Here is a 26,695-nt window from a genome sequence, read left to right as displayed (position 1 = left end):
AAAATGATTAAGATGGTAAATTTTATGTTAAGCCTATTTTACTACAATTTTTTTTTTTAAAAAGAGGAAATATCTAGGGGCGCCTGGGTGGCTCAATGGGTTAGGCCTCTGCTTTTGGCTCAGGTCATGATTTCAGGGTCCTGGGATCGAGCCCCGCATCGGGCTCTCTGCACAGCGGGGAGCCTGCTTCCCCATCTCTCTCTCCCTCTGCCTACTTGTGATCCCTCTCTGTCAAATAAACAAATAAATTCTTTAAAGAAAAAAATCACATAGCTTTTATTTTAAAAAAATAAATAAATAAAAGTAAAAAAGAAGAAATATCTAAATGTGATTTTCATCTTTTATTTTAATTTCAAACACAAAAACCTAGATTTCTAAATATGTTCACATATCAGCAATGCTATTGGAGAAAAGTGACCACAATAATAATTGTAAAACTACAATCTTCTTACAACAAAATCTTTTTTGTCACAACAGACAGGAAAATTTCATTTCTTTTGTATACTCCGTAATGTAAAAATACTGAATGGGAAAAAGCATTAAAAGGCTTTTAAAAAGTCCCAAAACATTCCTAATTATTACATTTCTACAACTGTTAAACCTTTGCTAATTTTACAGACAAAATATGATTTACCAATGTTAAACATTCTTCCACAGCCACTTAAAACCTGCTAATTTTCTCCTTCGTGAACTGTAAAATAGCACTTTTAACTGATCAAGTTAGCAAACACAGTTGAAATGGGAACACCTGGAGGTGTCTGGGTGGCTCAGTAGTTTAGGTGACAGACTTGATTTCAGCTCAGGTCAAGACCTCAGGATCGTGAGATCGAGGCCCACAATGGGTCCGTGATCAATGTAGAATCTGCTTGAGATTCTTTCTCCTTCTTCCCCTGCCCCTCCTCTTACTCATGAAATAAATAAAATATATATATTTTTTAAATGTGAACCCCTGAAAGTCCAGATACAATGAAATGGATATACTCCTATACTGTGTGGCAACATAACCTACCATAACTATATAATATCAAAAATATTAAGCATCTTTAAAGATACACATAAGTATCTATTATGTGTGTTATTTTAACATACTAAGGCTACTTTTGAGAATCTTAGCCTAAGGTAAAAATCCTATTTAAACAGATGAAAATATGCACACATATGTGTATGTATCTTATTTATGCATATGTACATATCATAAAATTATCTGAAACAGAAAATAAAGGGAATCTTCAAGACAAACACTGGTTCTTAAATTTAATCATTATGGAAATTATGGTTCACCTCATTGATATACTTAAACTTAAGTTTGTGCTTACAATGTTTGTAAGTGTCATGTAATAACATAGGAAATTATTTACAATACAATCTTGTATTCAAAAAGAAAGCAGGGGTGCCTGGGTGGCTCAGTGGGTTAAAGCCTCTGCCTTCGGCTCAGGTCATGATCCCAGGGTCCTGGGATCGAGCTCCGCATCGGGCTCTCTGCTCAGCAGGGAGCCTGCTTCCCTGTCTCTCTCTCTCTGCCTGCCTCTCTGCCTACTTGCGATCTCTGTCAAATAAATAAATAAAACCTTTTAGAAATAAATAAATAAATAAAATAAAAATAAAAAAGGAAGCAACCAAATTGTATAATCACATGATTTTCATTATGTTTAATGAAAACCGAACTCTATCCTTAGAGGGGAAAAGAATATATAGAACATGTAATTGTGTCAGCCCTATATTTTGAGCCTAAAGTTTATCTTTTCTAAAGATATTATAATAATAGTAATAATAATAATAATAAAGTTTATTTTTTCTTCCAGGAAGAAGCTACTGATAAACACAATATGGAAATATCTCAAAATAATTAACCTGAGTGACTAAAGTCAAAAAACAACCAGCACCTACTGCATTATTCCTTTTCCTATTATAGCTTTTAATAAAGATCTAGAAAATGAATCCATAATAACAAAAAGCAGACCAATGGTGGGGGAAGGTGGAAAGGAAAGATTAGAAAGACAAATGAAGAACTTAAGAATGATGCATGTTAATTTTGATTGTGGCAAAGATTTTTATGGGTATATACATATGTTAAAACTTACCAAATTATACACTTTAAATAGTACACTTTAGATATATTTAAATCACTGGCACTGTATATACTGTCTGTCAAATATACCCCAATAAAGCTGCTTTTAAAAATAAAGTCTACAAAAACAAATCATCAGTTCAACTGGCATATTTACCACTGGGGGGAAAAATGGATTGTCATTCTGGGCTGCATTATAGGGCAATGAAGTAGATTTACATCTTGCTAGATACAGCTGACTAAGGAGTACTGATCCACCCATGCTAAATTTTGTCCCTGTGCAGGTATCTCCACTGATATGTTGGGCTACTCAGTATTTATCAGTGACTAGAAAAAAAAACATAAAAGCATTATTTTCTAATTAGATATCACAGAACTACAATATGACAGAATCAAGACTTTAAAAGTATAACCTGGCTAAAAAGGATAAATGTTACAGCATTAAGGAACAATTTACTCAGATTAACTTATTTATAGGAATTTTGCAGAAACTGTTAATAACACAACTCTTCCAATCCACCAGAATATGTGTGATTGCTGCTTCTTATAGTAAAGTCATTATTCCAGAAAACTTTGTATTAAGTTTATTTCTGCAATTTTATTAAAAATACTGGCTAGGGACACCTAGATGGCTCAGTAAGTTATGCAACCAACTCTTGATCTCAGCTCAGGTCTTGACCTCAGGTGGTAAGTTCAAGCCCCATGCTGGAATCTATGCTGGCATGGAGCCCAGTTAAAAAAATAAATATTGACTTAATAGTCACAAAATCCAATTTCTCTAAATAAAGTATTAAGCCAAAAATATACAACATGGTAAAATCTCATAGTTTGTTCTTAAGAAGCATGCCAATTAGGAGAGTTATTAGCAAATATACTTCAAATCAGCTCATTCCTCTTCAGCTTTGCCATTTCCTCTCTACCATATAATAAATATTTCCCTTACTAGAACTTAAAGACTACTGGCTTCATTCTTTTTTTGTTCATATGATCAATCACTCTCATGTAATTATGGCTCATAAGAAATAATGAAAAAGTATCTCTCCCATTCCTGATAAATGTTCTAAAGAGAAACGTCTAGAAATCAGGCTAAAATAAATAAATAAATGACAATCAGCCTAAAACATGTAACATGACAGCATTATAAAAACTGAGTCTTGGGTCACCTGGATGATGTAGTTGATTAAGCATCCAACTCCTGGTTTTGGCTCAGTTCATGATCTCGGGGTCCTGGGATTGAGCCCCACGTCAGGCTCCACACTCAGCATGGATTCTCTCTTCCTCTCCCACCCCTCCTCACCCACCTCTCTCTCCAAAACAAATAAATCTTAAAAAAAAAAAAAAAAGTCTTCCTTTTGATGCTTCTTTGATTATCCAGCAGAAAACCCATCTAAAATGCTGACATGAGGGCATAAAGCCTACATAACAGAAAAAAAAAAAAATCTTTGATTGTATAATTTTTTTAAGACTGGCCAGGATTCATTTTTGCCTTTCAAGGAATTCAACCAACTCAATTAAAGGAACATATGGGCACCATACGGTGAGACAGGAGGAGGTGAACTGAGGGTTAGCCTGTATTTTATGACAGAAATCATGCTAATGGACCTAGACACTAGAACAATAGTAACAAGTAACATATCTTGGGGCTGAGAAGAAGGGGGATTAAAAATGTCAAAGCACCTGGTCACAAACTCTCTTACTCATTCAGTTAAAGTGCACAAGACTGTAAAAGTGAGGCAGAGACTTAAATTGCTAAGAATGGAAACAAGTGATCAAGAAAGTGAAGACTGCCATATTTTAAGGTAAGTTTTTATTGCCTAAAATAAAATCTCTTGTCCTTCCAGAATAGGCATCACATATACTTGGTGCACCCACTTTTTTCATTGACTAAAGGACTCTTAATATAGCAGCAGCTTCAAATAGCAAATGTCAAATTGGATCAAACTCAAAAATAAATTCAAAACCTTTGTTTCAAAACATGACATGTAAACTCTGTAACAGGCATTGTGCTATCATTCACATGATTTGGATAACCTCCTCTCCAAATCACTAAGTTTACAAAGTCACATGTCTTCATTTATGAGGAATTTAAAAAAACATGTCTACATTTTTAACTCAGTAGTTTCATTTTCTAGGAAGTTATTCCATAAAAATAATCCACAATTCAGAAAAGGCTTTAAATTCAAGTAAGTTATTTCTAATAGGTAATATCAGAAACAACCTAATGTTTAACTTCTCCCCTAAATAATGTTTACATCTACTGATTTTTCTCAATAAAAACCCTAGTCCTCACCCAGTGTTCATCTGCATGAAAAGTACCATGTTCATTCAGTTACTCAAGCTAAATCCCTAGCAACACCATTTACTCCTCTTTCATATCTCATATCCAAGCTACCGTGATATCCTTTTCAGTCTACTTTCAAAATACATACCAAATTCCACTACTCATCTCTTTTTCTGTACTGCCTTAGAGGAAGCCACCATCATCTTCTGCCTATTTTACTACAATCACCTTTTTTTTTTTTAGATTTTCTTAAAGATTTTATTTATTTGAGAGAGAGAGAGAGAGAACAAGTAGGCAGAGAGGCAGGCAGACAGAGAGGGAGAAGCAGGCTCCCAGGAGAGCAGAGAGCTTGATGCGGGGCTCGATTCTAGGACCCTGATATCATGACCTGAGCCAAAGGCAGAGGCCACCCAGGTGCCCCTGATTTTTTTAAATTAACATATAATCTTAATATTATTTGTTTCAGGGGTACTGGTCTCTGATTCAGCAGTCTCACACAATTCACAGCACTCACCATAGCACATACTCTCCCCAATGTCCATCACCCAGCATCGCCATCCCTCCCACCTACCACCACTCCAGCAACCCTCAGTTTGTTTCCTGAGATTAAGAGTCTCTTATGTTTTGTCCCCCTCTCTGGTTTTGTCTTGTTTCATTTCTCCCTCCATTTCCTTATGAACCTCGGTCTTGTTTCTCGAATTCCTCATATCAGTGAGATCATATGATAAATGTCTTTCTCTGATTGACTTATTTCGCTTAGCATAATACCCTCTAGTTCCATCCAAATCGTTGCAAATGGCAAGATTTCAGGGTTTTTTTTTTGATGGCTGCAAAATAGACCATTGTATATATATACCACATCTTCTTCAAGCATTCATCTGTTGATGGACATCTAGGCTCTTTCCACAGTTTGGCTATTGTGGACATTGCTGCTATAAACATTGGGGTACAGGTGCCCCTTCGGATCACTACATTTGTATCTTTGGGGTAAATACCCAGTAGTGCAATTGCTAGGTCATAGGGTAGTTCTATTTTCAACTTTTTGAGGAACCTCCATGCTGTTTTGCAGAGTGGCTGCACCAGCTTGCGTTCTGACTCTAACTAACAACCTCTTAACTCATCTTGCTTCCACTTCACCACCACAGCACATCCCCTTATCAGTCTACTCTCTGTAGAATAGCTACAGTGTCCTTTAAACAGAAATTCAGACCTACTGCTTTTAAATTTCTAAAGGCTTGGGGCACCTGGGTGGCTCAGTGGGTTAAAGCCTCTGCCTTCAGCTCAGGTCAGGATCCCAGGGTCCTGGGATCGAGCCCCGCATCAGGCTCACTGCTCAGCGGGGAGGCTGCTTCCTCCTCTCTCTCTGCCTACTTGTGATCTTCGTCTGTCAAATAAATAAATAAAATCTTAAAAAAAAAATTTCTAAAGGCTTTCCACCACATTTAGATTAAAATCCAAATTCTTACCATAGTAAATAATGCCCTACATAATCTGATGCTCCAGATACTTCTCTGAATTCTATCCCACTCCAACCACACTAGTTTCCTTGCAGTTCTAAGAACACATTAAGCACATTGCTATCCCTAAGCCTTTGCACTACATTTTACCAGAAATACGTTTTTCCTAGAAATCTGCAAGGCCACTCCCTCACTTCTTAGCTTTCTACTTAAATGCCTTTAGACAGAATGTCCAGGATTGTCCAGTCATTCTCCATCCCTTTATACTACTCCATTTTCATCAAGACCCTTACTCCTACCCACCACTATATTGCACATATATTTGTTTACTTTCCTTCTATCCCACAGAACAGTATAAACTCCATGAGTAGTGTTTGGTTTGCTCACTACTACATCCACAATGCCAAACAGTGCCGGACACACATTAAAAGCTCAAGAAATATCTGTCAAATGTCCAGTGAATATTAAATTCTTATGACAAAATAACCATTATTTACGACATGCTTCAAATAGCATAGGAAAAGCTAACATTATAACATAAACTGACCAAATAGAATAAAATATCTTATATAGAACCTACAACACAGAAAAAAAGACAAAGGAAACTATACCAAAAAAACGGTTATAGTAGTTGCTTCTAGAAATCACTCAAGATTACTAGAAATTTTCATTTTCTTCTTTTACTTATCTTAATCTTGAAACAGAAACTGAATGGCAAAGAGTACACTTCTAATTAGAAAAAAAATGTATTTTATGAGTTATGCCAGACTCGGGGCGCCTGGGTGGCTCAGTGGGTTAAAGCCTCTGCCTTCAGCTCAGGTCGTGATCCCAGGGTCCTGGGATCGAGCCTCACATCGGGCTCTCTGCTCAGCAGGGAGCCTGTTTCCCTTCCTCTCTCTCTGCCTGCCTCTCTGCCTACCTGTGATCTCTGTCTGTCAAATAAATAAATAAAAAAAATTTTTTTAAGGGTTATGCCAGACAAATTTAAGGTGCCCTTAAGCTCAGTACTAACAAAACACAACACAACAAAACAAAACCCTTTGGCCTACAGAAAGTTTATGCCAGAAAAAAACTAAAAACTGTTTTTCAATGTAAATTGAAGGTTCTCAATTACTAGGATGATCAGGCAATTTGTCACCTAAATGGAGTCCATCTGAAAAGTTGGGGGTTCAAATAGTTTACAAGTGTTAACTGAACTATAACAGGTGTAAACTGAGACTTGTTTCAGGAAAACCATCCTACCTACTCATTCCTACAAAATAAGGTTCTAAGTCTTCATAACAATCTTAAAACCTCCAAAACCCATCTACTATCTCATCTCTACTTCCGCTACAGAACACTGCCACACAAAGTTGACTAGTGACCACTCCATTAAGCATGTGTCTAAATTTTAACTTCCTAGAAGGCCTTGTGTTCCCTACTCTGCCTAGAGAAGTTCTATGCCTTCCAGCTTAGTGCCACTTCCTCAATGAAGTGGTCTCTTCCTTTCCCATCTCTAACTAAAGGTTCTTAACTAACTCCTTTGCATCTCTAACTAAAGGTTCTTAACCTTGGGCTGATGAATGGTCTAACGAATATTTGCAAAATTCTGAAATTATATGTAAACACTGGGTATATGGTCTCTTTTGAGAATAAAGCATTGTGGCTATGTTCAGATTCTAAAGGTAATTCATAACCCAAAAGGATAAGAATCATTGCTTTATCATACACATTAGATTACAATGACTTATTTACTCTTCTTTCTCACCATTCTGAGTTTCTTTGAAGCACCCTATTTGGAAGACGAGGAATTATTGGTATGATAAACTGAAACAATAAAAAGATGTCTGACTCTTCCATTCTCCTTAAATTCCCTTAGGCTCACTGTGAGACACCTGAAATCTGCTTTTAATTTTATGACCTTCATCCTCTACCTTTTAAATCTCCCTTCATTTATGCATTTGAATTAATCATTTAACATAAAAAATTAAATTTCCCAGATTAAAACCAATGTTCTCATTTCCAAACTTCTTTTGCAATTTTTTTTGTAATCAGAGAAGGGGAAAAAATGAAAAACCTTTAAATATTAAAATTTTTTAAAAAGATTTTAGTATCAAAAAAGAAAATTAAAACTCAATGTCTTCAAGAGTCACAAGACAAGGCCAGAAGTTGATTTACAGAAAGGTGAAAAAGGAAGAAAAAGACAACAGGTATATTAGCCAATGTATCTTAAGACAATGTTTGTTTCACTATTAAATTATGATGAAGGGGAAAAAAGCCTATTCACCCTTCTTATATTAAATACACCTAATTCAATTTCTGATTTTAATGAACCTTTGTCAAAAACCTTTCACATGCCAATCAAACAAACACTGCTGTGGTATCAAAGGCTCATGTGCCAGAAGTTAGGCGCCGCAACAGAGACCTCAGGTACTCACCGTGCTGTACACCGCCGAGACAGCAGGAGTGAAGATTCGGTCCTCAAGGGGCTGTTGCACAGGTCCTCTAGGGATTCTAGAAGAGCGAGTTAAGGATAAGAGAACTCAAAAATGCCTTGCTTTAGCATTAACAGAAAATTACCGTCACAAGGTTCTGTCAATGACCCAACTTTCGTCACTCAATTAGTAAGGTTACTCATTTACTTCTCTACAAAACTGGAAAACAAATATTTCAAATTTCTTAATGTAATCAGATCAATCTCTCCAAAAGTGATTCCCATGATAAACATTCCATGGCAACTCAAAACAAGTAAAATTGCACAAGCCTCCACACTTTAGGTCCAGGATGAGACTCTACCACCTTTACTTTCTAGAGAAAAAGACTTAAAGTATAAGCGGGATATTTAGGAAGATACGTGGAAATTACTGACAAAGACACAGTCTGTTCTGCTAACTACATAGAAATGGCGAATATAATTGTCTCCTTGTTTTTCTACTTAGCTGCTACTTTCCCCATATCCCCATTAAAAAGAAAAAGAAAGGCTCTCCAGCATAATGTTTAAAATATTTCAGCATGTTGCCAGGATATTTTGTTAAAAGACAAAAGACTATCATTTTATTAAACTTCAAGACCAAATGATGTGAGCTCCATCTACCTGGTAAAGTGATATTTTACCTCTTTAAGAATGACAACCAGAAAAAACACATACACACACACACACACACACACACACAACCAAAAGATTAATAGCAATTCTCTCCAGACAGTAGGATTACATAACTGTATTGTATGTTTCTATAATAATTCAAGCATATTTTTTTAAAAATGACTATGAATATAATAAACCCAAAATGAAATAGAATGCTTCCTTAACCTAACAAATACTTCATACTTGTATCATAATTCTTTCTAATGCAATGAAACACTGTGGAAGACAAAATGACAGCTGCAAATAATAACTCTACATGAATCACCACAAATCGATGAAATCTGAATCATTAGAAGATAAATCCTTTATATGTAAGTAGCAACAGTTTACTGAGGTGGGAGAGGGAAAATAAAGCAAAAACCCTCAAAGCTGGGGCACCTGGGTGGCTCAGTGGGTTAAAGCCTCTGCCTTCGGCTCAGGTCACGATCCCGGGGTCCTGGGATAGAGCCCCACATCAGGCTCTCCGCTCAGCAGGGAGCCTGCTTCCTCCTCTCTCTCTCTCTGCCTGCCTCTCTGCCTACTTCCTCCTCTCTCTCTCTGCCTGCCTCTCTGCCTACTTGTGATCTGTCTGTTAAATAAATAAAATCTTAAAAAAAAAAATTAGTAACACTCTACCAGTCTCTAGACAATTCTTAAAACTAGCAACCTGAGACCACAGTTCAAGGTGTCATAAATGCCTAGATACAAAGAACTGATTTAAAATGCTGTAAAATTTCAGTAAACAGTATTTGAAAATTAAAAAAATAAAATAAAATAAAATGCTTCAAAAAATAACAAAGCTAAAGCATTTCATAAAGGAACTACTTCATCCAAACTATATGTAAGTTTGCAATGTAGAAAACATAAGGCTAACAAGTTCCAGACAAAAGCTCTTCATTATGAGTTTGTCAATTCTCTCAAAATGAAGATTACCCTTGGCTAAAATAAAACTTTCTTTGAATTACAGTACTGCATTGTGGTTACATGAATGGTGGAAAATATAAGACTATTTTTTCTTCTGCAACGCCAACAGCTATTGTTTTTTCTAGCTAAGGCTAATTCTCACACTATAAAAATAAGTTCTCAAATGAGAGTTCTCAGTACTATGCCCCAAAGGTTGAGCCACACCATTTAAGATTACAAAGGAAGGCTAAGATTCCTGATTTCTAGTAGTTATTTTATTGGCTAAAATATAATTACAAGATTTGTAAAGAGGCAATCATTTTTCTAGTCAACAGTCCCAGTAACAAACATTCTTCCTCCTGGGCCACAAATACAGAATGATGATTTTGTTTTTATTTTATTATCTGTAAACCACCAACAGAACACTGTGGATTGATAAACTGTTTCTTAAAAAGAAGTTCTGAGTAAAAATCACTTATTTTAAAACAAAAACACAGTTCTGTAAAAAAGAAAAGTGAAAACAGAGGTCAAGAGATCTGAATCTAAAGTAGCCTGCAAGCCTAACCAACTATGTTGTCTTCGCTGAACCATTTTACAGTATCTCCTGTAAACTGAGGTTCAGCAAGAAGTAACTTGCCCAAGTTAACAAGGCTAAATGGTCAGGCCAGGTCTCCCTGAATTGTAAAGATCACACTCTCGTTTAATTAATTTAATTCATTAATTAATAAAATAGAGATCACTCTCTTCCTATCATATATATCAGTGTGTCCACAGACAGAACACTTCATTGCATAGTAAAAAACAGTATCACAACCTGGTCAAAATATGGTTGCCCTACCCACATGACAGAACTAAATGAGCAGTTCACCTCATAGAAGCATCAATGAAGTTTCACCCCCAAAATTCCAGAAACTTCCAAATTCTTGGCTCAAACGGAATCATCTGCCCACAGCAAACAAATACCTAGTACTACAGACTGGGCAGGTAATGCATCAGACCAAGTAAACTTATTTTACAAAGCAATTTTCTCCTTAATTCTTAGTGGTTATATTTATCTTCATAAATATACTAAACTCACTGAACTATACACTTCAAAAGTATGAATGTTATGATATGCGAATAAGATCTCAATAAAAAATCAACTTTAGTAATTTACAAATAAGTTATTTAGTCCCATTTCCACTAAAAACAGCCTCTACAAATTAGTATGAAATAGACACTTCTAGGCATTTTCTCCATAAATAAGTGAATTCAAAGAAATGACAGGCATATAAAGCTCTTTCACTACAACATATCTCAACCTAATTCTGCCTGCATTTTTTTTATTTATTTATTTGAGAGAGAGAGAGAGAGAGAGAATGAGAGTGCATGAGCAGGGGGATAGGCAGAAGGAGCTGCTGAGCAGGGAGCCCGAAGTGGGACTGGATCCTGGGACTCCAGGATCATGACCTGAGCTGAAGGCAGTTGCTCAACCAACTGAGCCACCCAGGTACCCCTAATTCTGCCTGCATGAAGCTTATTACCAGCTTTCACCAACCTCTGTATCCTCAGCATAAATCACTGGATGTTCACTTTTTTACGTTTGGGCTCAAGGTAGGAAGCAAATGGCTTCTCATAGTATCACTTAAAATTCTAATTCAATCAATGAGCAGTGTAATATGCATGTGCAATGCTCTAGAGCATGTTGTTTTTATTTTTTAAATCTCATAAATGAAATACAGGATGCATACCCACTTGACACCTCTGTGGTTCAAATTGCTATAAATTATATCATTAGGAAATATAAGCAAAATCATTTTAAAAACTAGCCAGATGGTATGTAATAAGTGAATTTAAGACTCTAAGTAGAAATACAAAAATGCAAAATTTTTAATATTTAATTTTAATATTATTAAATTAATTAATTAATATTTAATATTTTAATATTTAATATTTAAAAATGCAAAATATTTTTAATTCCCCACTTTCATCTTCTATAAAAAATTAACAGATTTCAGAAATAAATAAAATTAGATTAGAGAGTATTAAATATTAAAGCACAACAGACTCAAAATTGATTATTAAAGTACTTACTACATACTCTCCACATTAAATGTCAATTAGGCAGATAAAAAATTTTCAAATACCAAATTTCATCAAAGAAGTTCAAAGACCTATGAGATTACATAATGACCTGCATGTTTCCTACTGATGTCAGGGAAAAAAGAAGGGACCAATAACTTTTTAAGCACACATGTGTACTGAAATTTCATAAATGATGACCTCTCATTAGGATGAAGCTTCTTGATCAATGGCAATCATATCTGACCCTGAGTTTGACCTATAATCGGTATTTCCTCAAAAGGCAGATTTTGAGAAATTAGAAAACAAGTAATCAAAGTCAACAGAAATCTTCCACCAGTACGCTGAAACACTAATGTTCCATTTACAGCTCTGAGCTGAATGTTCCTAAACGTTGCCTGGTCCACTGTAAGAAAAGCTACTATCCTGGATCAATGCTCAGCATAAGTAATATTCTTAAAGTGACAGCCTCAAGTTATTATTGCCTCATTGAAAAGGAAAGCAACAGTACAAATCCCACTGCACAAACTACTATAGAGAAGACACAGGCAACTGATTTCAGGAGATGAAAACAAATAAATGATAAAGATCTTTTTCTGCATCATTTCTTATTTAAGCCTTATGGCAATATGGTAATGAGTCAATTTACACCTTCTCTTTTTTTGGATTTTACTTTTTTAAATAATCTCTACACCCAACATGGGCTCGAACCTACAACCCCAAGATCAAGAGTCACATGTTCTGCCAACTGAGCCAGCCAGGAGCCCCTGTCCTTTCAATATATGAAATCGAAAAAGGCATGATAATGAGAAAGGAAGAGAACTTGTATAAAATATAAGGGTAAGGGCAGAATTTTTACACTATGCACTGCTTCACAAAGATATCATACATGGGGGTGCCTGGGTGGCTCAGTCATTAAGCGTCTACCTGTCCTCGGCTCTGGTCATGATCTCAGGGTCCTGGGATCAAGTCCCACATCAGGGTCCTTGCTCAGCAGGAAGCCTGCTTCCCCCTTTGCCTGCTGCTGCCCCTACTTATGCTCACTCTCTCTCTCTCTCTCTCTCTCTGACAAATAAATAAAATCTTTTTTAAAAAATAAAAATTTAGGGGCGCCTGGGTGGCTCAGTGGGTTAAAGCCTCTGCCTTCGGCTCAGGTCATGATCCTGGGGTCATGGGATCGAGCCCCGCATCTGGCTCTCTGCTCAGCAGGGAGCTTGCTTCCTCCTCTCTCTCTCTGCCTGCCTCTCTGCCTACTTGTGATCTCTGTCTGTCAAATAAATAAAGAAAATCTTTTACAAAAAAATTTTTTTAATTTAAAAATAAGAATGAAAAGATTAATGCATGTCATCATGAAGGATGAAATAGACAGGACTGAATTAATTTGAAGTTGTCAAGTATAGATCAAGTATGTAAAATGTCCCACAAAGTACAACATCCTGAATGATCCTATCCAGCAACTATAGAAATCTCATGGGTCACAACGTTAGTAACTCTTGAGTGGACAAAAACAGAAACTGCATTCCCAAACCTAAACACTATGACATAACTATTCCTGCTTTAACTCTGGAGTCTGTAAGAAAATATATTTTTTAAAAAAGATACCATTGTTCTAAGAAAACCAAAACCTTCTTCATTGTTCTGTATCTTTTCCCACTAAAACTGCAAGGGAAATAAAACTAGCCAATTTTATTCTTTATTTCAATTCAATTTAATGTTGGACTGTTAATTTAGGTCCAAAATACTTTACTGGAATTCAGATTTTTTCCACTGGTAGAAGGCTAACACAGTTGTTACATCATGTAACACCTCCAAGCAGGGTCTACGGCAGCATCCCTTAATCAAACACACTAATATCTCTTCTGCAAAATATGTATGTATTCAGGCTTCAGGCTTTCTGTCCAGTGTTTTTGCTAATTTACCAGAAAAAAAATGAGTTTTCCAAACCCTTTTTATTGGAAACTACAAAAAGCCTATACCTTCCTTCCCATCCTATTTTTGCTCTAAAAGTCCCTAGAAATCACCACATAAATGTTAACTAGGAACCATTATAAATCTGGAAACATTGGTTTCAAAGTGCTTAGCCAGAAAAGCCCCTGTTCTGGCTCTGGTTTTCTACCAACTCAGAACTCTGGATTTCTACTAACTCAGAAATTGATTTCCTGACAGTAACATTTAAGTATACCCAGAAACATACGCTGCTTAGATGGGTTAAAAAAATACAAAAACAAAAACAACATTGCCAAGAAAATGGCTGCTTACCACGGTGTTAATACTTCTACTCAAGACAAAAATATAAACTTTCTATGAGATAAAGTGATAGACACATGAAAAAAAGAGAAAAACATACTCACAAATTCCAAACCTAGCTTTTAGTTCTCAAGTTTTTAATTCTAAGACAAATACTGAAGTGTTATACTAACACGCACTTCAGATTAAAACATCGTCAATCCATGTGGCAAAGCAAAAGCAGAAGGCAACAAAGTACCCTTCTTCCATTAAAAATGCCCATCTCGAAGAAACTTCATTAAGAAGGATAAAGTGCAATTAGCAATTCCATTTGTTTCCTACATCTGAATCACTCAAAAAGCCTTAGACAATAACCAAATAAAATATGCTGGTATACTAGATTTCTCTTGATACAGATCCAGAAAATAACAAGTATGGAACACACATTTGACAGATTTTAAAAGCTATCCTCCAAAAAAAAGGAACTGAATGAGCTAGCCATTCACATATGACAAAAGTCAACCTCCACTGGACATTCTACTGCTGGCTTCAAGTTTTTAATAAAACTCTAAACTTTGGAAAATTTTCAAGGACTTGACATTTACCTGAACTGGTAGACCATTTTTAAAATGTAATTCGAAGATGAGATCATAATTGCAATGTTCTGAAATTCCAGTAGTAGAACTTAGGCTTAAAAAGAACCATGACAAGTTAGGAAAGATGAAAAAGACCTGGAGATGGACGGTGGTTATGGGTGCATAGCAACATGAATGTACTTAAGGTCACACTACTCTACATTTTAAAAGGTTAAAATAGGGCCGGGGAGGTGCCTGAGCGTCGGCAGAACATATGACTCTTAGTCTTGAGGTCAAGAGCTTGAGCCCCATGTTGGGTTGTCCAGATTACTAAAAAAAAAATTCAAAAATTTTAAGAAGGTTAAAATGGTAAATTTTAGGTTATATATGTTAACACAATTTTTAAAATAAATTTTAAAAATAAGAAATTAAAAAACCACTGACTACTGAAGAGCTAAAGGAGTATTTTCTTGATTCTTTAAGATCGGTATTACCATTCTATACAAAATGTATGGAGATTCTATCAATGATTCTACCTCTTTCTGATTTTTTACCTTCTTTCTGGGATCAAAGAAATAAGAATCTTTCTTTTCATAGACATGGTGCAGTACACTAGGATGATGCAGGCAATGGTGATCGTGTACACCTGTACGCAATGCAATCATTTTCAGTCTGTATTCCTAGGAAAGAATGTACACAATCTCCCACATTCTCCCCACATGATAAATCTTCTATCTCTGTGGGTCAAACCGTGGCTCACAAATTCAGATAGAAAGGAAGAAATGACTCATGAATTTGGGATATTGCTATATATTGTTCCTACATAAAAGAATATTATAGATTTGTTTTTAATGATAGGGAAAATGTTGTTTCTGGCTTTGAATAAACAAAAGGAAGGGAACATAGAAGAAACATCCAAACCTTAAAATACATGAACCTCAAGTCACTGTGACGTCAACAAAAGGACTGACAGACACATCAGTGAAACCGACTAGAAAATTCAGAAACAGAGCCATAAAAACCTAGTGAGTTTACTTTTCACAAAGATGTAAAGGCATTAAATGAATAAACAATATACTTTTCAACAAATGGTGCTGAAATAATTAAAAAACCATATGCAAAACAATGAATCTCTTTGTCATATACCTTACCCCTTAAACAAAAATTCAAAACATACCATAGACACACCGCAAAATTTTAAATACTAAAACTTTCTGAAAAACCTACAGAAAGAAATAGATGCGACTGTGGACTAAGCCAAGAGTTCTTAGATGTGATATTAAAAGCATGCTCTTTAAAAGAAGAAAAAAACTGATTAACTTTGATATCTCAAAATTAAAATTTTCTACTGAAGATACTGTTATGAAAAGATAGAATGTAGAAAATACCGCCAAAATCTCGAATCTGATTAAAGGACTTGTATTTAGATTATATAAAGAACCCTCAAAACTCAACAGTAAGACTACCTTTTTTCAAAATGGGCAAAAGATTTGAAAAAATGCCACCTCACCAAAACAGATGTGCAGATGATGGACAAAAACATGAAAAGATGCTAAGCATCATTTGTCAATAAGGAGTGTAAACTAAAACAACAGTGAACTATCACTATACCTATTAGGTCTACAAAATGACAATACCAAGTGCCGAGGATGAAGAATAACTGGAAATCTCACACTTGGCTGTTGGCACAGTACAAAATGGTACAGCCACTTGGGAAAACAGTTTGGTAGTTCTTACACAGTTAAGCATATATTTGTATGTATGACCCAGCAATCCCGCTTGTACACACTTCCCAAGAGAAATGAAAATTTATACTCACCCAAATGCTTAAGCACAAAGGTTTATAGCATCTTTATCCATAATGGCCAAAAAGGGCAAAGAGCGCAATTATCTTCAACTGGTAAATAGATAAAATATAGTACACCCATATAATGGAATACCCCAAACCACTGAAAAGGAATGAATTACTGATAGAACAACGTGAATGATTACCAAATGCTAATTAAGTGAAAGAAACTAGACAAAAAAGGCTTTGAGTCCATTTATACAACATTCTGGGAAAGGCAAAACAACAAGAATGGAATAAAGCTCACTGACTGCCAGAAGCCAGGGCGTGGGGAAAGGTTATCTGCAATGCCAGCGCACTGAAAGACTATAATTGGGTGATGAAACTTTTCTGTATCTTCAGTGAAGCGGGGTTACAAAACTCCACATTTGTCAGAATTCACTGAACTATATACCTACAATAAATGAAAACTGAGTTTCCCCAAAGGTTAAGCAATAGAGTCACCACGTGACTCAGCAATTTCACCCCTGGTTATATATCCCAAAGAAATAAAAACATATATCCACACAAAACTTGTTATGAATGTTCATATTAGCATTATTCACAACAGCCAAAGGGTAGAATCAACCTAAATGTCCATCAACTAAAAAACATATAAACCAAATGTGGTATACCCATACAACGGAATTTTATCTGCCAAAAAAAGGAAATGGAAGACCTGACACCTGCTACAACATGGATTAACCTTGAAAACATAATGTTAAGTGAAAGAAGCCAGTCACAAGGGACTACATACTGTACAAGTCCTCTTAAATGAACTACCCAAATTAGACAAATCTAGAGACAAACCATATAAATAATCCATTAGTGGCTGCTTAGGGCTGGGGGGATTGATAAAAACAGAGGAAGGAGGAATGACGGCTAAAGGGTATATGCTTCTTTCTGAGGTAATCTGAAAGTTCTAAAACTTTGGTGATGGCTGCAAAGTCTGTAAATATACTAAAAAACCACTGATTTGTACATTTCATTGTTTGGGTTTTTTTTTTTTTGTATCTGTATGGTTTTATTAATGTCTTCCCTCTATGTTCATCTTTCATAATGGTAGAAAGAGCAAATCACTTCACAGCAAAATCCAACCACATGGAATTCTAAAATGGATACAGACACTCCTATGTGAGCCCAGCATCCTCCTCCTGAACTGTACATTCTAAATGAATGAATTCTGTAGTATATAAATTATCTCTCAATAAAGCTGTTACCCAAAAAATGAGTATTATTACATGTAATTTTAAAATAAAATTTTTAAAATAAAATAACTGAGCCACCTGGGTGGATCAGTCAGTTGAGTGTCTGCCTTCAGCTCAGATCATGATCCCGGGGTACTGAGATCAAGCCCCACATAGGGAGCAGGGAGCTGACTTCTCCCTCTCCCTCTGCCTGCCACTCCCCCTGCTTGTATGTACTCTCTCTCTGTGTCAAATAAGATCTATGAAAAAATAAAAATTAAATAAAAATAAAATTTTACAATAATATAAGAACTCCCCAGTGGGACAAGCACTGTATCTGTTTTGTCTACCACTCTATATCCCCAGAACCTAGAATATCGCAGAAAGGGGTCATATACTCAAAATGTTTCATCAGCGTGATCTAGTCCAATGAAGTTAAAAGTAAGTCTCATCCTAAGAATCCACAAAGCAAACAAGGAAAAGTGTTATGCAACATAATAGTGAAACAGGTATCCAAAAGGAAAATGGGTAGCTCGATTCCTCAGCAAACTACATTTCTTTCAATGACAGAAAGCAATACAGGATCTTATTAGTATAAGGATCTCCTGAAACCCTGCCTAATGACCTAGCAATATGCAAACTTGTCCAGCAAGCTTTTTGACACGACTCTTAACAAATGTCTCTCTTCGGTAATAAGTGGAAAAGATCCATTTCTATCCATATGCAATAAACCCAAGCCAAAGCACAGCTATGCTAAACCAATAGGTCAACACTGCTTGTCGATGTACCAAAGAGGAGATTTAATTACAGTACCTAGCAATGAGTCAAAGTACTTATGGACACTAGAAAAATGGTAACACAGATTAAAGCTGACCACTACAAATAACTTCACAAGATAAAGAATCATGGTGAATTCATCAACAGTAAAAACCATACCACATTACAGTTGGAAGTGCCTCACTGCTCTATTCAACCTAATATCAAATGCAGGGATTCCACACACCCAGGGTACACTACTCCACAGGAAAACCCTTCAAATATCTGAGAACTTAATAAGTCCCCCTTTATTCTTTTCCAAGTAAAATACACTCACATCCTTTGACCATTCATCAAGAGGCAGACATGCCATAATGCTGTGAGAGTAATGTGGATCGGAGACACTTTCCCATTATCAATGACCCATAGATTATGTAAGCTTTCTTTACTTCATAACTACTTTCTACATCACATTGTCTACGATAAGCTATTTCCTATACGTTTTCTTCCCATATAAAGTTGCCACAAAGTCATGTCTGAGGCATTCTGTGCATAATAAGCAATCACTTCAATGCACACAGAACACTTGACATTTGCACCTGTTTCATTTCATCAAGCAGATTTGGATTTATTTCGTTTCGACATCTAACTCTACACTTGATTTTTTCATCTAAGTTACTCAGTAGTGTTAATGTACTATAACAGACTAAAAGACAGCAGTCCAGTAGCCCAGTCTGTGTGGCCACGTGAACTCCTCCTATTCTCACTTCCTGTCTCCTTCCACACTCCAAGTACTGCCAACTACTCCATCCCGTACATCTAATGTTCACTATTTAAACAGCAAGGAAGCAACCAAAAAGGAATGTTAATTCCTCTGTGTTCCCTAACTATTGCTCAACTTTTTAAAATTCTGATTTTAGACTGTGGAAAAGTTGTGAAGAATTCCCAAGAGAATACTGAATACAATCCATTTCATCTAAAGAAGGATGAGTGAATGGTGATTACAAATACACACTTAACAGTAATAAAAAGGTGAAAGAGAAGTAGTAAGATCCATTAACTGGAGGAAGGTAGCAGAGGAAATAAGACTAGTTAGGAGACTATACCAGTGTCTAGGTAAGAGATGATTATGGCTTGAAAGACTGTAGTGGAAATAAAAATAAAAAGCCAAGTTTAAACAGTAAAATCAACAGGATTTGCTACTGCATTGAGAAGGAAAGGAGGGGCTCAGTTGGTTAAGCATCTGACTTAAGCTCAGTTCATAATCTCAGGGTTCTGAGAACCAGCCCAGTGTCAGGCTCCGAGTTCAGCAGTGAATCTGCTTGTCCCTCTGCCACCTGCCCCGACTTGTACTTTTTCTCTCAAATAATAAACATATTTACATTCACTGAATTCTCATGTTCAATAGCCATATTCAAATCACTCAATTCTCTTCAAAGGGCTCTTATTTGAAAATCCAAATGCTATAATTTAGCATGGATTTAAGAATAACTTTAAGATTTTATTCACTTGAGAGAGAGAGAGAGCACGAGCGGAGGGGCAGAGGGAGAACCAGACTCCCCACTGAGCAGGGAGCCCAATGTGGGGCTCAATCCCAGGGCCCTGAGATCATGATCTGAACCGAAGGTGGACCCTCAACCAACCGAGCCCACCCAGGCGACCCATAGAATACCTTTTTCAAAATATTATTCACTACCACATCTAGCATATGTGCTTTGGTTCTTCCTTACTGTCTATAGCCAGTCTGTGCTAAAACACTTGACTTTCTCTTTTAACTAGAAAAAGCACAGAATCCAAATACAGGAAGAATAAAACACAAATACAAGTACCTTACCTAAGCCTAGCATTTTGGATCAATCCTACAGAATTATAATATTCAAGGCAAGAGTGTTCAGCCTCCTATTAAATCAGGTATTAAAGATATGTTTTTTTTAACTTTGACTATTCTTTTTTTTTTTTTTTAAAGTAATCTGTATACCCACAGAAGGGCTCAAACTCATGACCTTGAGATCAAGAGCTGCATGCTCTTCAGACTGAGTCGGCCAGGCGCCCCATAAATGAGGTAATGAAAATTTAATGTTACAGGCAATAAACCAAATGGAACCCCAGAAATATTTTAGGATAAAATTAATTATTTGGATTACTTTTAGACTGTACTGTACATCCCTGGGTACTGACAAACAAGTGACACATTAGGAAGGGCAAGTATTTTGGAAGTGGGAAAGAAGAGAATTTGAATCCCAGCTTCCTCATTTACTAGCTAGGTTATCTTGGGAGAAATGATCTGATCTCCTCAAACCTGTTTACTCAACTATACTCTGTGGGAATGTTGTAAAGATTTAACAAAGTAAGGTTTGTAATTTGAACAGCACATAGAATAGGTAATAATTAATTATTATAAATAGCTCTTCATAAAGATTGTGATGTTCCTTTCTCCGGACCACTCAAATGGCAAGGTATTAAACTGTTTGCCAGAAACTTGCTAACCACCCAAGAACTCTCCTACTTCATTCTGCAGAGCTTAGAAAAGCTAGGGCGAAAGATGTGGTAAGGAAAAGAAGGTCTTTCGGAGCTTCTGACAGATACTGTGAGATGAAAAGGGAAGCTAGAAAGAATGCAATCTGTTCCACATCTGACAAAATTCTGAAAGATACTGATGGACTTTTGCAACTTGGATAGTGAGCTTTTAAACAGACATTTATTTGCCTCTTCAAAGATTTTTCTCTCTCCTACGAAACTTGTTGATTCTGAACTAACTGTTCTTCCCAAGGTGAGCAGCTAATCAGACAGATTTTTTTTAAAGATTTTATTTATTTATTTGAGTGAGAGAGCAAGAGAGAGAAAGCATGAGAAGGGAGGAGAGACAGAGGGAAAAGGACAAGCAGGCTTCCCACTCAGCAGAGAGCCTCCTGTTACACAGGGCTCAGTCCCAGGACCTGGAGATCATGACCTGAGCTTAAGGCAGACATTTAACCCACTGAGCCACCCAGGCACCCCATGAGTTCTCAGTTCAAAGTTTATATGGAAGAATGTCAGGTAAAGGAAACTGCTTTCCTAATTTATATATGAACTAACGTCATTAGCCAAATTAATTCACCCAACTATCACGTGAAGTGATATTCAGATTACTGAAAATACTTGATCCCACCAGGCCAGCTATCAAGGAGACTTATAGAGAAAATCAGTAACCTTTTAGTAACAAAACCTATCTCCAAAGACCCCTACCTACTTAAAATTCATGTCAATCTAATTTTTCTCAAAAAAAAAAAAAAAAGATATGATAAAAACCAAAGGTGGGGCGACCTGGGTGGCTCAGTCGGATAGGCATCTGCCTTCAGCTCAGGTCATGATCTCCAGGTCCTGGGATTGAGCCCCACATCCGGCTCCTGGCTCAACAGGAGTCTGCTTCTCCCTCACCTTCTCCCTCTGCCTCTGCCCCTGCTCATGTTCATGCTCTCTCTCTCTGTATTGCTCTGTCTCAAATAAATAAATAAAATCTTTAAAACAAAAATCTATAGCCTGGTTATCCATTAACATTTATTACTAGGGCGCCTGAGTGGCTCAGTCATTAAGCGTCTGCCTTCAGCTCAGGTCATGATCCCAGCCAGGGTCCTGGGATGGAGCCCCACATCGGGCTCCCTGCTCAGTGTGGAGCCTGCTTCTCCCACTCCCCCTACTTGTGTTTCCTCTCTCGCTGACTCACCCTCTCTGTCAAATAAATAAATTAAATCTTAAAAAAAAAATTATTCCTAGGGACACCTGGGTGTTAAGCATCAGACTCTTGATCTCAGCTCAGGTCTTGATCACAGGGTCATGAATTCAAGCTCTGTGTTGGGAATGAATGCTGTACATGGAGCATACTTACAAAATTAAAAAATTAAAATTAAAAAAATTTATTCCTGTCATATTTTTTAAGGGACTGGGACCAATTTCTTCTATCTCTTGGTACTTAGAAATATTTAATAAATTTGATGGTTTGGGAAATTTAAATATTTGTGAAGCTGTATTATATGACTGCATATGTATAGAATACCTCTGAAAAAACACATAAGGACCTGATAACAGTAGCTGCCTCTGAGAAACACAACTAGGGACTCAGGGGAAAAGGGTTTAATTTTTGCTATATACAGACTTTTGTCCTATTGAATTTTTTTTATCATCTGTAAACATTACTTTATAAACATAATTTTAAAAGTACTAAGTTAAAAGATGCTTATCACAGGCTTGGTGAACACAAAACTAACAAATATTATAACTGTCACTTGTATAAATATCTACAAGGTATCTATGCTGATATCTGGAATATGCTTTGCCCCCAATATATCATTTCATCATCAGAGTTACTGCTCAGCTTAATTGGAAGGAGGAAGACATGAGTTCAAGATAGTAAGACTATGCAGGATGGGGTCCACAATGGTGGAGGAGACCTTAAATTTTGTCTGGTCCCAGGAATTCAGCTAGATAGCTATCAAATCATTTCTTTTTTTTTTTTAATTTGTTTGACAGAGAGAGAAATCACAAGTAGGCAGAGAGGCAGGCAGAGAGAGAGGAAGGGAAGCAGGGTCCCTGCTGAGCAGAGAGCCCGATGAGGGGCTCAATCCCAGGACCCTGGAATCATGACCTGAGCCGAAGGCAGAGGCTTTAACCCACTGAGCCACCCAGGTGCCCCGTTATCAAATCATTCTTAACACCTACAGAGAGCTCAGCAGGAGACCTAAGAAAAGAACAGCTTCAACTCTACAAATAGAAAAGTGACCACTTTTTGCAGGAATGACAAGACAGAAAAACTCACCTCAAAAAAGAGAACAAGAGGCAGTACTGACTGCCAGGGACCAAATCAGTATGGGTATACTGATGTTGGAAGGTGCTGGAACCAGAGTTGAGAATAGCGATTTTAAAGATAGTAGCTGGGCTTGAAAAAACAAAAAAGCAACAACAAACAAGCAAAAAAACAAAAAACAAAAAAAACCCAGAAGACACGAGAGGATCCCTTTCTGAAGAAATAAAAGAACTAAAATCTAACCAAGTAGAAATCAAAAAGGTTATTACTGAGATGCAATAAAAAATGGAGGCTGTAACTGCAAAGATAAATGAGACAGACGAGAGAATTAGTGATACAGAAGACAAAATGATGAAGAATAAAGAGGCTGAGAAAGAGAGAGATAAACAACTACTGGATCACGAGGGGAGAAACACAACCGTGCAGAAAAAGTGACTACACTGGACTTACTGAAACACAGTACAGTGGTATCTGATACGACTCCTTTAAGAGAGACTTTTATCAATAATTCTGACCTTGCAGTTTCTGAATTAACCATCCCACCACTACCAGTATACTTCTGTGTACAAAACATCCCAACCACTCTTTCCTATTACTTTCTTTTCCAAATGTACAGTACCACGCTAGTTATACCGTCCTCTGCAAAGATGCGTTTTAATTATTCCACCCAAAAGCCAATTTGTTATATATCAAACTCTACTGCATTAAACATTTTTTGTATTTAAAAAAATCCTACTGGCTAAAATGAGTCAATCTATACCACCTCTACTTCAACACAGCAACAGTCCAATTACTTACTAACGTGCAAGCTAACTGCCGGAATACAATTCCAACCTATGAATTCATTCAATTTCCTCTCTATATCATTTTTGTAATTTTTGTAGAAGCTATCTTCACCTTCCCTTTCCCAAGGCCATGGCCACCACCTCAATTCAGTTATTTTCTACTTGCAGCAGCTGCCTACATTTTCCTAACTAGAGTCTCTTCCTCTTCAATTCGTAACAGCTACCATCAGCTCAGTCTTTCTGAACAACATTGGTCCTCAATGAACAATAAATGACTCTCGGTCTGTTTTTTACTTCCAAATGCATATCTTGTGATTTGACTGCCTGGAAGTCTTCTCCTAAATAACAGACAGGCTCTTTCCTGACTGCTCTTAAAACTCCCAAAGCCTGGAATGCCTTCCCCCTTCCCTCCACTAATCTGAATCTTTTTTTTTTTTTTTAAGATTTTATTTATTTATTTGACAGACAGAGATCACAAGCAGGCAGAGAGGCAGGCAGAGAGAGAGAGAGAGGAGGAAACAGGCTCCCCACTGAGCAGAGAGCCCGATGCGGGGCTTGAACCCAGGACCGTGGGATCATGACCTGGGCCAAGGGCAGAGGCTTAACCCACTGAGCCACCCAGGCGCCCCCACTAATCTGAATCTTTAAAACTCCCAACTGCCACCTGGATTAAATTCCTGGTTTCCCTACCTTGTTGTAAGAAATCACATCTTTCTTCCTTTCATTTAGCTTCCATTACCCTATTATTTGGAAAAGGAGACAGGAAATACCTCAAAGAACTGTTGTAAGGATTAAATACAATATATAATCTTTATAAAGATCTTTGTACATACTAGGTGTTCAATAAATGGTATCCTATATAAGAGAACACTAATTAGACACTTTCTCATTTTCCTTATGTAAATGTCCTTTCTCCAACTTGACAAAAAAACTTTTTTATAAAATCCCTGGTTGAAGAATTCATCAAGCGAATCTATTTCAAAGTTATAAGAATCCAAGGCTGTTTAATTCTTTTTTTACTGAAAAAGGCTTTTAGGGTAGGGATTATTCTCGAAAATAAGTCTTGGTCTGAATGACCAAAAAGGATCACTTCCTTAGGTGAAGACTGGAAAGGACATGGCATTCCAGGCAGCCCAAGAATCACCCAAGAGTACAGATACTGCTTCAAAGATCAAATCAAAGTACCTAAATCCTAGAAACTCCACTGTCTCTTCCAGCCAGCCTACCCAGCTGCAGGCACCACATATCAGTCTGTGAAGAGAGGCCACCAACAACCCAGATGACCCATGTTTAGAAGACTCCAGTAGGTATACAGAGCAAAGGGAATAAGAAAAGAAAAAGAAAAAACTGGGCAGAAAAATAAGAGTCAAATTCCCCCCATTTTCCCCTACCCACTCATGTTGCATGTGAGGAAGCAGACAGAATCCAAATAAGTAACCACTTTTAGGAGAGTAAGACCTAACTTTGAATCTCCATCCCCCTACTTCCTCATAAATAGCAACAGCCATCTCACAAAATTATTATGAAGATTAAGCTCGATGTACACTTCCTAGAATATGGCAGACATTCAACTGATACTGTTTCCATTCCCCATGTCTTTGACTTCCATGCTATCCTTTACAAAGTACAGAAGAAAAACTTTATGACAAAAGAGGAAGGACACAAAACAGTATAAATGAGGATATTATATAAGTATCAGCTTAGATGTAACTTAAATATTAAGTGAAATTAAATCTAAGAGAAAAGTAGGCAATAAAGACAAACATTTTATGTGATTAAGAATCTGAACTCTGAGGGACATCTGGGTCACTCAGTCGGTTAAGGATCTGACTCTCAATTTCAGCTCAGGGTCCTGGAATCAAGCCCTACCTCAGGGCTGCGCACTCAGCAGAGAGTCTGCTTCTCTCTTTCTCCCTCTCCCACTAACCCCTTCCCACATGTGTACTCTCTTTCTCTCTCTCTAAAAAAAAAAAAAAAAAAATCTTTAAAAACAAAAAACGAACTCTGGGGGGCTCCTAGGTTGCTCACTCGTCATGATCTCAGGGTCCAGAGATCAAGACCTGACTCAGGCTCCAAAATGGGCACAGATTAAGATTCTCTCTTTCCCTCTCCCTCTGCCCCTTCTCCCACCTCATCGTAAGCACGTAGTCTTACTCAGGAAAAAAAATAAAAAAGAATATGAACTCTGATGTTAAGATGCGAAATTCAAATCCTGACTAGCTGTATAATTCTGGCAAGTTACTTAAAGTTACTGAGACTCAATTTTGTTATCTATAAATGGGAATAATAATAGCACCAATACTGATGAAAATTAAATAATACATATGAAGTGTTGGATATAATCCCTAACAAAGAATTTATAACATCTAAATTAATAGATTATGTTAAGAAATTTTCCTCCTGTAAAAAAATAACTTCATTAAAATAGAAGGATTAAGAAATGACAGTTTTAATTATTGAGATGATCTACTTCAGTGTTTCTAAACTTTATGGTCTCAACACCTTTATACTTAAAAATTATTATGGAACCTAAAGAGCTTTGGCTTAAATGGGTTTTATCTATGTATATTTACCACAACAGAAATTAAAACTAAGCGGCACCTGGGTGGCTCAGTCAGTTAAGCATCTGCCTTTGGCTCAGGTCCTGATCCCAGAGTACTGGAATCAACCCCTGAGTCGAGCTCT

The 26,695-nt window shown here is 36.7% G+C and overlaps 1 protein-coding gene across 21 annotated transcripts in view; it reads right to left on the bottom strand.

The window, feature by feature from the left end:
* The window catches only part of EIF4G3 (eukaryotic translation initiation factor 4 gamma 3), a 343,452-nt gene that overhangs the window by 242,155 nt on the left and 74,602 nt on the right, over positions 1-26,695 (bottom strand). For all 21 annotated transcript variants that reach the window (XM_080801932.1, XM_080801933.1, XM_080801934.1 and 18 more), the window contains one exon: positions 8,224-8,299. Coding sequence is in view for 9 of the 21 variants with exons in the window: in XM_080801944.1 (XP_080658070.1) it covers positions 8,224-8,299 (76 nt within the window). In the remaining 12 variants the exon portion in view is untranslated. The remainder of the gene's footprint in view (positions 1-8,223; positions 8,300-26,695) is intronic.

This window comes from Martes martes, assembly GCF_963455335.1.
Source record: "Martes martes genome assembly, chromosome: 4".
Lineage (NCBI taxonomy): Eukaryota > Metazoa > Chordata > Mammalia > Carnivora > Mustelidae > Martes > Martes martes.
The sequence above is the reverse complement of the archived record's forward strand: the minus strand, read 5'-3'. Positions and strand labels throughout refer to the sequence as shown.